Source organism: Mauremys reevesii, linkage group 10, assembly GCF_016161935.1.
Source record: "Mauremys reevesii isolate NIE-2019 linkage group 10, ASM1616193v1, whole genome shotgun sequence".
Taxonomy (NCBI): domain Eukaryota; kingdom Metazoa; phylum Chordata; order Testudines; family Geoemydidae; genus Mauremys; species Mauremys reevesii.
In genome coordinates this window covers 77,952,072-77,964,232 of record NC_052632.1, presented here as the reverse complement: position 1 = coordinate 77,964,232, position 12,161 = coordinate 77,952,072, and the positions used below count along the sequence as shown (strand labels likewise).

The window sequence follows — 12,161 nt, the reverse complement described above, 5'->3', positions numbered from 1 at the left end:
TACTACTTTTCTTTCATCCGAATGAAGGGTGGTTGGCGTGTGCCTTACCCACACAACAAGGGTACCGTACAGTGAGATAAGATTGTCTTGCAGCTGCCAACGTCATGTTATAGATGCAAAAATGATTAGAGTTGCTGAAGACTGTGTGTCGATTGTCATGGCACAAGTTAATAAATGCTTAAAAGGTTTATTTACCAATTCTGAAAAGTCCTGCGGTCATCATGTATAATGCAAATAGAGATTCTGTGTAGGAAGATATAAAACTTTACTACAGGGGAAGACAGTCCATTATCTCAGTGCAAACACGTCCCTCTTAGCTGTAAGCTAAACACCAGGGGACCAAGCAGACATGCCGATTAGAGGAACTGATGTTTGCATGAGTATCCACGCATGAAAAGAAAGGTTGAGATCATTTGGAGATAACGGTAAGAGGCAGCCCCTCCCAAAACAAACCACATCACATGCTGGCTGTGGCTGGAAAGACCTGAAGTCTGATTCTCAGTTACCTCATCCTTGTGCTTTAAGCCACCTTTGTGCTCCTTGTACTCTGGGGCCACGCAGGGTCCCCAGTGTAAGTTAGAGCAGCCTTGTGGTTGCTGTAACATAAGCTTTAGGAAGCAGAGAATAGCCTTAGTGCAGAGTGCACTAGCCATGCTGCTGCTACGCTCCCAATGCACCTTTTATGCTGGGTACTGGGTGTAAGACATGCAGAACCTTGACACTAGCTCTGCGCTGGCCAGAGAGGCCCCCTGCACTGAGAGTATCTTTCCTGCCCACTTTGATACCTCTTTGCCAGAGCACTGTAGATAGGCCCTAGCACAGCTAAGGGGCAGGCCCTTAATGCTGTGCAAAGACATTAGCGACCTAATCCGCAAACATCTGCATGACTGAAGGGTTCTGAAGCATCCCTAGAGGGTTGCTTTCATAGGCTGTATGTTACTTTGCTTAGTGATTTTATTTTGAGGCGAGCAGCATAAATGACAAGAGGTTGCTCTTTGCTATGGGCAGTGTCCCTTTCTTGCTGTCATCCTCCTGGTCTCACTCTGGGGTTTGTGCAGATCATTTAAGAAAAACTGGCCACACCCAGCCTTACTTGCCTGCTTTGAACCAGCTGCCCCTGGGGCCATGTTTACCCTGCTCAGCCATATCCTGGTGCTGTTGAAGTCAGTGGCAGTTTTTGCACTGACTTTGGTAGGAGCAGTTCTTGGATCTATGCACACAAATATTCCACCAGGGTTGTAAGTGGAAAGAGGTGCTGCATATAATGTTTTCTGTCGGGCCTATTCCCTTTATCTGCCGTGGGCAAAATATTTGATCTGGCAGATGACAAACCTGGTTGAGATGTTCTGTTTGATGTAACTTGCTGACGTACTCCCGCTAATACTGCTCCTTCCACCTGGGTGTGAGTAACCAGCTTGTCAGATAATTGCAACCATTGCAGAGAGTTTTGGAGTGACCTTGAGCTGTGCGGAACAGCAGGAAGGAGATGAAAGCAGCAGAAGACGGAAGAGATGATAAGATGCAGTATGTGAAGGTACAAGCGTTAGCCTGTAATGTTAGAAGACGCCCACATGACCACTTTGTGTTTTCCATCTGCAGCAGTGTACCTGATTCTTTTGCACAGGAGAGTGTACCTGCAGGGCCGGCTTTAGGCCTATCCCACCAATTCCCCCGAATCGTGCCCTGCGCCTAAGTGAGCCCCGCACCCAGTGAGAATCTACCCTGGCTAGAGGCGGCTTTTTAATTTTTACTCACCTGGCGGCGCTTTGGGTCTTCAGCGGCACTTCAGCGGTGGGTCCTTCACTCTCTCCGGGTCTTTGACGGCACTTCAGTGTCGGATCTTTTGCTTATTCTGGGACTTCGGTGACACTTCGGCAGCGGGTCCTTCAGTGCCGCTGAAGACCGGGAGCGAGTGAAGGACCCACCGCCGAAATGCCGCCAAAAACTCAGAGCAGCGCCGGGTGAATACAAGCCCTACGTGATTTTTTCCATGTGTGGTTTTTTTTTTTTCTTCAAGTCATCCCTGCCAGGGCCCCATTGAAACTATTTTTGAATTGGGCCCAGCACTTCCTAAAGCCGGCCCTGCTTAGGAACCCTAACCCTAGCTCCAAGTGCCCTACCCATAGGAACCCTAACCTTAGCTCCACGTTCCCTAGCCATAGGATCCCTAACCCTAGCTCCCAGTGCCCTACCCTGAGCAACCCTAACCCTAGGGTGGGATTCCCCACCCATAGGATCCCTAACCCTAGCTCCAAGTGCCCTACCCATAGGAACCCTTACCCAAGGGTGGGGCCCCCTACCCATAGGAACTCTAACCCTAGCTCCAAGTGCCCTACCCTTAGGAACCCTAAACCCAGGGCGGGAAGCCCTACGCATAGGAATCCTAACCCTATCTCCAAGTGCCCTACTCATAGGCAATCTAACCCTAGCTCCAAGTGCCCTACCCTTAGGAACCCAAGCCCTAGGGTGGGAAGCCCTACCCATAGGTACCCTAACCCTAGCTCCAAGTGCCCTACCCATAGGAACCCTAACTCTAGCTCCAAATGTCCTACCGTATACCTGAATCCTAATCCAGGGCCCCTGGAGTGGGGTCCTTCACTTTCTCCGGGGGCTCTGGAAAACTCTTGCAGACCCGGACCCGGAGCTTCTTCGTCTCTTGGTCTTTGCCGGCGGGATTCCTTCCACTCCGAGGCGGAAGGACGTCCCACCACCGAATTACCGCCAAAGTGGGAGCCGTCGCCGAAGTGCAGCCAGGTCTTCAGCGGTAATTCGGTGGCGGGGGGTCCTTCCGTTCCGGGACCCGCTGCCGAAGTGCCCTGAAGACCCGGCTGCGCTTCGGCGGCGGGTTCCGCTTCGGCTGTAATTTGCCGGCAGAGGGCCTCCGGCGCAGGTCTTTGGGGCACTTGACGGCGGGTCCCATAGCAGAAGGATCCCCCGCCGCCAAATTGCCGCCGAAGACCCCAGGCCCCCGGAATCCTCTGGGCGGCCCTGGGTAGTAAATGGGCACCTTGCCTCCCTCCTTCCCCCAACACAAATGTTTAGTTAGGGGGGCACATACTGCTCTGTGGGGAGTCTGAGTTGGTTCTGAGCTCAGTTCCTCGGTTCTGAACCAGCCACTTCCCAGCAGGGCTGGGAACTCAGTGTGATTGGTCCCTGTAGGAAGAGCACCTCCATCAGACTGGCACAAGGAGCCCCATTAGCAGGAGCCTGACGGAGCCCTGTCTAGTCGCCTGTCTAGATGAGGAAGTTGCATTGGATTAACTTCAGGTGCGGTGTTGAACTGATGCAAAAAGCTGTGTGGCTACTATTGTTTCAGTTTAAGCCAGTCTTTTTTTCCAGCTTAGTTTAAACTAGCAATTATGAATCAATTTAAACTAAACCAAAACAAGCCTGGCTTAAGCCGAAATGACAGTGTCCACACAGCCTTTTGCACAGGCTAATTTTAAATCGGTTTAAAAAACGATTGGTGTAACGTCTGTGTGTAGACATGGCCCTGTGCTTCTTTACCAAATGGGGGAAAAGGGACAAAAATAGCTTGGAGAGGGAATCAGAGGGTCAGGACACGCACTCTGAGGCTGGCCTGCTCACCTTTCGTGCACATTTGCAATTTAAGAGAAACCGTGTGTTGTGCAGGCTAGTTCATGGCATGTACAGCCCCAGGTGCTTTTGGGGCAGCACATGGGCTGAACAGAATCACCATGGATATTCTGCCTGTAGACAGCTGCAGTGGGCTGAATGCATCTGTGCACACCCAAGAGTGGTAACTATTGACCTTTCAAAATGATGTGTTTTAATGCTTCACCTCCTAGTTGTGGGATTGCCCTCATGACCCCTGTGCAGGCTGGTTTATTTGTGTCAAGAAAGGGGTATGTTTAGGATGGTTAAGAGAGTGCAGAATGTATGTAGGTATGTAACTGATAGGAGATGTCATTCCGTGCCTTTAACACAGAGAATCCCCCCCAGGCCTGCTGTAGTGTCAACCACCAGTTTGAACAGCAGAATGTTATAATTAGATACTGTGCGCTTGCTGTCACATGAAGACTTTACCTTTGTTCTTTCATTGTTTGTTGTTTTCCTTCATCTGAAACAAAAAATAAATATATAAAGACAGAAGAATGTACAGTTTGCTCTTTGTGCAAAGGAAGAAAACAGCCATAGTTAATTTAAATGGTACTGGCAAACTCAAAAGAGTTCAAAAACCATAATTTCTGTCCCCAAAAGTCATATGATCAGTTTAAAAATCATGAGATTTAAAAAATTCCCAATAAATGTTGGGTTCTTTTTATTTGCCTTCTGGTTTTTTCAAGTATTCACATTTTCAAGTATGACGACTAGAACCTTTCAGCTTTCATTTTAATAAAAAAAAATGAGTCTCATGTACTCACATGACTCCAGGAGCTGAGGCTTTAAGAAACACACCACTGTCACAAGAGTCACAATAAAAGCGTGGGAGTTGGCAGCACTGTTTAAGAGCCGCATCAGATTGAATGGGAAGAATAAAGTTGTACTCGGTCCGCTCACAGAAATTGGGGCCATTAGGAAATGTAGCTAAGATATGTTAGTGAAGGGAGTTATGCAGAATAGGTACAGTGTCACATGCACAGCTCATAGGGACCACTTTGTAAAAATAATTACTTGGGACTCTACAGCAGCCAGGGTGACCTCACATGGCAACAATTTTCATAGAAATAATGTGCATAAACTTGCAGGTTCTCTTTCCTTTTCTCCATTTCTTAATAATAGCACTATCTCACATTGAAATGTAAATGTATTCCATCAGAACTACCTGGGAGACTGATCCTGCCAACCTAGGGTGACCAGACAGCAAACGTGAAAAATCCCGACAGGGGGTGGGGGGTAATAGGACCCTATATAAGAAAAAGACCCAAAACTCGGGACTGTCCCTATAAAATCGGGACATCTGGTTACCCTATGCCAACCCCCACTCCTGGGCATAGTTTTTAAGTCAGTAGGGCCATAAGTATTACACTCAGTAATAAATCAATAGAAGATTGGACCCTAAATGTCAAAGTCAACATGTAATTGTAAACCTGTGCTTGCTTGAAGTTATTGTAGGCTATGTGTATCACGTATATTCTGGGAAGAATTTCCTCACTGTCTTTTCACCAGTCCAGACCCACCCTCCCTCTTGAATTTCTAATCTCACGTTCCAGCTGTGAACCATTCCTGAGCCTGTGTCTAACTCTGCAAAATGTTTTGTTGAGGGCATACAGGGGAGGATGGACAGGATAACCCTGCAGGTCTTTCACAGCTCTTAATTCTTGTAAAAGTCCTGCCTTCCCGTCAGGCTTTACAACCCGAAGCAATAAATGTGACAAGGCGGGTGACTTTTTTTCCCCAGAACCTCAAGTGCGTGGGACAAAATGCATTTAAACATGCTAGTATTTTTAGCCCTGTGTTGGGTTCCAAGTAAAAATGACTGTGTCAGCCACTGCTCTCATTGCTCATAAAACTCTGGCATTTGGCCTTTCTCGGGAAGTAATCAGCACGTACGACGAGCTGTATTCTGAGCTTAACTTCAGATGGGGGGAAAAAAGTGTCTTTCTACCAATTTCTTTTCCGTGTTCTATTCCCTACCGATGCCAGGAAAGCTGCTAAAGAGATGCTGCAACTAAAAGTCTCCCTTTTATTCTTTCCTCCTACAGTTTCACGGAAGCCATGAGGAGCCAGCCGAAGCTGGAAGGTCTAGATTGCCTCTCTGTCTACTATGCAGGCTTGGCTGTTCTGGGAATAGGGTTCTTGTTCGTCATCTCCAGTTTTTTAGCACTGGGATTCATCGGGACATTTTTGGGTAAGGCTGCCATTGGGCACGCATGATGCAGTTTTCACAAACCATATCTACCCTATGAACTAGGGGTGTTGTTCCCAGCGGGCCGACTACCAACCATCCGGAACCCTGTAGGTAGGCAGTTGGCACGGCTAAGCCAGACTCCTGCTACCTGTGCGACTGAATCTCCACTGCTGTTTATACTCACGCTAGCTCTCCTTGAGCTACTGCAGGTCTGGGAGTTGAAAACCCCACTCCTAAATTGTGGTGTAGATGTAGCCACAGAAAGTGGTCCTGGGGGCATCTAGCCTGTATTCTTCAAAGGTGATTGGATACTTTGGATGGCTCGGTGGTGGTTGTTGGTTTTTGGCGGTCCAGCTCGAGACGCCGTGAAGGGACAGGTGTTCAGCCGATTCTGAAATTCAGGTTCCTTTCAGGTGCCTCAATTGAGAAACAAGCCACCCAAAACTACTAGCTACCTTGGCTATCTGACCCAGGGAGAGCAGACAGGAGCCGGGGCACAGAGAGATGTAGTGACTCGCCCGAGGTCTTGCAAGTAGGAATAGAACCGAGGGCTCCATAATGCACAGTCTGGCCACTAGTCGGTGCTTCCTCATTCCTTAATAGATTGTCCTCCATGTTTGTTGGTCACCCAGCACGCACTGGCTTCCCACCAGCCTTTGTCTGACAGCCACCTTGTGAATAGCTCCTCCTTCACAATTTCCTCTTCCAGTCGACTCCTGATATCTAGAGCCTTGAAACCAGAGAGCCAGAGTCCTGGGGGCCTTATTTCCCCTCCTCCCTGTGTCCAGGCGCTATGTAAATATGGTTATTTGGTCAGGAAATATGAGCCCATTAATAGTTTGCAGTGTTGTTGTAGCCGTATCGGTCCCAGGATACTAGAGAGACCCGGTGGGTGATAATATCTTTTATTGGACCAACTTCTATTGGTGATAGAGCCAAGCTTTTGAGCTTACATGGAGCTCTCCTTCAGGTCCCTAGATAAACAGGACTCTGAAGAAGAGATATTATTACCTCCCCTATCTTGTCTCTCTAAAACCCCTATTACTCAGCCAGCAGGTGTCACTCTAGAATGAAAATGGGAAGAATTGACAATTGTCCAAGGGGAGAATAGGGAAGGGATGAGCAGTGCCATTGAAACAGAGCATCCCAGAAGGGAAATTGACTTGAGTCTGGTTTCTGCAGGGCCCTGAACTCACCCCTGCAGTAGAATTACTGGTATGTCCCACCAACTTGAACTATAACAAGTGCAGTGCTGGAGCCCTGCTATTCTCTTTTGAGACTCATAGACTTTAAGGACCATCATGATCATCTAGTCTGACCTCCTGCATGTTACAGGCCACAGAACCTCACCCACCCACTCCTGTAATAGACCCCTAACCTCTGGCTGAGTTACTGAAGTCCTCAAATCATAATTTAAGGACTTCACATTACAGAGAAACCATTTACACTTGTTTAAACCCACAAGTGACCTTTGCCCCCATACTGCAGAGGAAGGTGAAACCCCCCCCAGAGTCTCTGCCAATCTGACCCAAGGGGAAAATTCCTTCCCGACCCCAAATATGGCACTCCAGGACAGCAAGGAAATGTTTTTCCTCTCAGTTAGGGAGCTGTCTTTTGAGTGTGCATTTCTGCTCGTTCCTTGAAACTATGGGCACCTTTATCTTTGAGAAAGAAGCGGGGTGAGTTCTCTAGCGCTGGTGGGATCTACATTTTGCTTTGGGTAAGGAAGGCTGTGTTTGATCCCTAAGAATGAGGTCATTGCGTTACATCCAAGGGAGAGGAAAGCTTTGGTATAACCTGAAACACCCAACGGCCTCGAAAACGTATGGGAGTAGGATTCAACCCTTCAGCAAAATCAAGTTCTCTTTTGTCTTCTGCTACAACGATGGGGACCATATAAGCATCTGGCTAGGCAGATAGCTTCTGGACTGGCCTCTTCAAATAATACATTTAAATTGCTTAGAAATGGCGAAGCATTTTGCCTTGTCAATGTAGGTTAAACTGCTGGAGCCTATGGACGACAATGAGTCACTCTTCCTAAACGAGTTTTTCTGTGCCACCCAATTTTCCACCCAGCAGTGTTGGTTCCAGGCTCCATTTTGCGGCTGTTGAGCTTGTTCATTTTCTTTCCCGCTCACAAAATAATTCTTCTCAGCGGTCACTGGGGCTGGCTCGCCAGCGTTTCCTTTCCTCATTGTGCCTTCACAATGGGAGCAATTTGCAGAGCTATAAACACTTGCTGGAATTCTAGTTTAATGTTTGCTTCCAGTGCGGTTTGCCCTATTTTCTGACATGCATAGTGGTGGATAGTTGCCTTAAATGAGGTAATGGGGTTTTTTGCATGAGCAACGGAGTGTATTTCTCAGTCCATCTCTCTCCCATCTGTGCATTAGTCCTTCCAGCAAGGAAAGCATTGACCATGGTTTCAAATAAATCCAACTTGACCAAACGCTGTCAGGTGGGTTACATTGAAACTTCTTAGTCTATACAGAGAAGCATTGGTAGTGAGGCTTTATAGCCAGCTAAAGCAGAGGTGGTTTCCAGAGGAGGCCTGACATATACTAAACTGCTCTTGAACCACAGAGATCCAAAATAATCCCTATGAGTGGACGGGCACCTTGAATTCTTTCCTACGAACATAGGAGCTGGAAGCCCCAACCAAGACTGCAGATCCCAACCTCCCACTTCCTAAGAAAGGACTGTTCCCTATTTTGGGGACTTCATTGAGACTCAAGTGGTGCCCAGGGCTTGTGCGGACACTCAGCACAGGGGTACATTTCACCCTCAGAGAAAGAGATGCTCCAGTGGACAGTCCACCAGAAGTTTCAGGGCTTGGAGAGAGGCAGTGTTGCCTAGTGGTTAGAGAACTGGACAGGGACTTTTTTTTTACCGTCGCCTGCAACAGCTTCTCCACTCAGGAGACTGACCCGGGTTCTAGTCCCAGTTTGCCCACTGGCCTGCTGGATGACCTTGAACAAGTCACTTCTCCCTGCATCTTTGTTTCCCCGCATGTAACATGTGCCTACCTCCTTTACAATGCACTTTGATCTCTACTGAAGAAAAGTGCTTTATAAGAGCTAGGGTTATTTATTGTTATGTAAAGCTTCTCCACTCCCCTTTGGCTGGAAATCTTACCAGATCTGTCCCTGAGATGACCAGGTGATATCGGCATTGCTCCAGCAGGAAATGCTGCAAAAACTGCCCCCATTTTGGGATTTTTGCTTCCACTTTTGGCTTAAACCAGGAACTGCAGAAGCACCAAATATATATAAAAATCACAGCTATGAAAACAACAAACCAAACTTATTTCAAATCTCAAAACAGTCCCAAGAAGTTTAGTCTGAGATTGGGAAAAGGTTCAGTCAAGTTCTTCATCCATCCAGATCGGTGCCCCCAAGCCTCATAATCTCTACCATCCTATTATTGTTCATTAAAGGGAGAAACCTGGAGTGAAACCTGAGATCTGAGCCCCATTGAACATTGGCCCAGCCCTAGCAGAAGGCTTCCTATGGACTTGGAGGCAATGCTACTGATTTCCAATGCGGGGAGATATTATTTTATTAGAGATTTTAGAAATGACATTTACCCAGAACCTGGAAAGTATCTGAGCCAGAGATCAGTCAAGCTCCCAAACACCCCACAGTTTGAGTCTAAATTTCTGGGATTTAGATATAGCCCATTAGCAAGACCCAGGGCCATTTACAAAATTGAGATACATAAGAACGGCCATACTGAATCAGACCAAAGGTCCATCTAGCTCAGTATCCTGTCTTCTGACAGTGGCCAGTGCCAGGTGCCCCAGAGGGAATGAACAGAGCAGGTAATCATCAGATGATCCATCCCCTGTCACACATTCCCAGCTTCTGACAAACAGAGGTTAGGCGACACCATCCCTGCCCATCCTGGCCAATAGTCATTAATGGACCTATTCTCCATGAATTTATCTAGTTCTTTTTTGAACCCTGTTATAGTCTTGACCTTCACGACATCCTCTGGCAAGGAGTTCCACAAGTTGACTATGTGGTGTGTGAAAAAATACTTCCTTTTTTTTGTTTTAAACCTGCTGCCTATTAATGTCATTTGGTTCATGAATTTCATTTGCCATCCAGGTTTATCTTTCCCATATTTTTTTTTTTTGGGTGGGGGCATGTTTGGATCTAAGATTTTAGCCCATGAGCCCCCTTTTGTAAAGTGTAGCCCGGCTGAGGGAGGACAGTATTGTGTCGGGAAAGGCTGTCTTGGACTGCAGAGATTGCTACATCGCTGACATTGACTAAAAGCTGCTTAGCTGAAATGGTCCGTTCAGTGTTCTTAGATTTGTTTTTCCTTTCTGCACTGTGCACATTCCGATCTTTGATTTACTTGTTTCAAGGGTCGGCAGATGCTCTCTCTCTTCCCATTATCAGCGCTGCCATTGATTTAGCCTCCATACTCAGACTTCATCTCCATTATGATTTGTCCCTGCCAAAGATAAAACATACCCGTGCAGCAAAAGCATTTACCTTCTCCAGAAGCTCCCAGTACAAGCAGCGTGGCATTGCCGGAAGCTTTCTTTGCCTTTGCCTTCCTCTGTGTGAAGTATTCAGCTGCAGACCAGAGGCTTTTCTCCACAAAGCTTCAAGCCTCTTAGTGCAGGAAGAATTAGTTTGAAAGCAGGGCAAGGGAATTGATTTGCTGTGGCCCTGTGACAAAGCACATGCTTTGCTTAGCAGAGTTGTGCAGGGAGTGGGCATATGTTGTTGCCTCCATTAATAGAAGCCCAAATGTACTTTAATAGTCAACAATAAATAAATGTAGTGCGAGAGCAAATAGATGCGAGTGCCAATGTAGATTTAGAGAGATGCCCTGATTCAAGGCATGTTCACATAGCTAGGATGTCTAGTTCTCCTTATGCGTGGGTATTTGCAGGCACATTATTATTTATCTGTACTATGATAGTGCCTAGAGGTCCCATCTGCGATCACGGCCCCATTATGCAAGGTGCTGTACATACGCATAGTAAGACAGCCCTTGCTGTCAGACCCGACAAAAGGCGGATATAATTTTGCAGGCCTTAAAAGGAGGCAGGTTTAGAAAAGAGATGACTAAGGGAGGAACGTGACAGAGGTCTAGACAAGCGTGAATGGTGCAGAGAAAGTGAACAGGGAAGCATTATTTACCCCTTCACATAACACAAGAACCAGGGGTCACCTGATGAAATGAATAGGCAGCAGGTTTAAAACAAACAAAAGGAAGTACTTTTCACTGTGGAACTCCTTGTCAGGGGATGTTGTGAAGGCCAAAAGTATAACCGGGTTCAAAAAAGAATTAGGTAAGTTCCTGGAGAATAGGTCCATCAATGGCTATTAGCAAACATAGTCAGAGACACAAACACAACCCCATGTTCTGGGTGTCCCTAAATCGCTAATGTCCAGATGCTGGGACTTAGATGATAGGGGAAGGATCACTTGATAATTGCCCTGTTCTGTTCATTCCCTCTGAAGTCTCTAGCACTAGCTGCTGTGAGAGACAGGATACTGGGCTAGATGGACCATCGGTCTGATCCAGTATGGCCGTTCTTAGGTTCTTATATTTTAAAAGCCACGCCTGTGTTGTTTTTTGCTGCAGGATGTCAGCATTCAGGCTGGCCAAAATGAATGCCGGTATGTTTTTCCTAGGACTTGGCTTGCTTTTGAAGAAAGGTATTCAAGGTATTGCTCCTTTTGTTTTTTAACTGTGATGGTTTAGGTTAGAGCTCCCGCTGAGCAGCGATGCAGGCCTGAGGAATGTTAATAACAGGCCACGCAAACACATGGGGCTGCGTGTGTGTTTGTTTGTTTGGAACAGGGATTCGCAAATTATGCAGCATTTGCCTCCCTGGAGATCTATGCACTACAGCCCCCACAAGGCATAAATCTACCGATAAGCCAGAGCCAGCAAGATAGGTGCATTTTTTTGCCATTGACCTTTGGAGGAGCTAGCATTGTGCAATGAATGGAGACATTGACAGCCAAGTTCAAAGACAGGAGGGTAAGAAAAAGTATTTGGCACCTGGATACACCCAAAGAAGGTGCAGGAATTGAATCCATGGCACATATGTAGCAGGACGTACAGTATCAGTGGTATTTTTGGTGAGGCCCGGAGCATTTCAACGCAGCCTATAGAAGTGACTCAGAAGATGATTGCCGAGCAACCAAGAGAACAGCTCAAATGTATAACATTTGTACCAAGCAATTATTATACTTAGTCACATATAGGCAAAGCCATCAAGCCTGGTCTAATTGGCCAGGAGCTGTTTAATCTTGGAAGCAAATGTTTTGCACTGTGTGAGGCCAAGGAAAGTGCAGCACGATCCAGGTAATAACAATAA

General features: G+C 46.9%; 1 protein-coding gene across 9 annotated transcripts in view; it reads left to right on the top strand.

The window, feature by feature from the left end:
* Nucleotides 1-12,161, top strand: part of PEMT (phosphatidylethanolamine N-methyltransferase) — a 97,345-nt gene that overhangs the window by 63,196 nt on the left and 21,988 nt on the right. For all 9 annotated transcript variants that reach the window (XM_039492133.1, XM_039492128.1, XM_039492130.1 and 6 more), the window contains one exon: nucleotides 5,667-5,812. In XM_039492133.1, coding sequence (XP_039348067.1) covers nucleotides 5,667-5,812 — 146 coding nt within the window. The remainder of the gene's footprint in view (nucleotides 1-5,666; nucleotides 5,813-12,161) is intronic.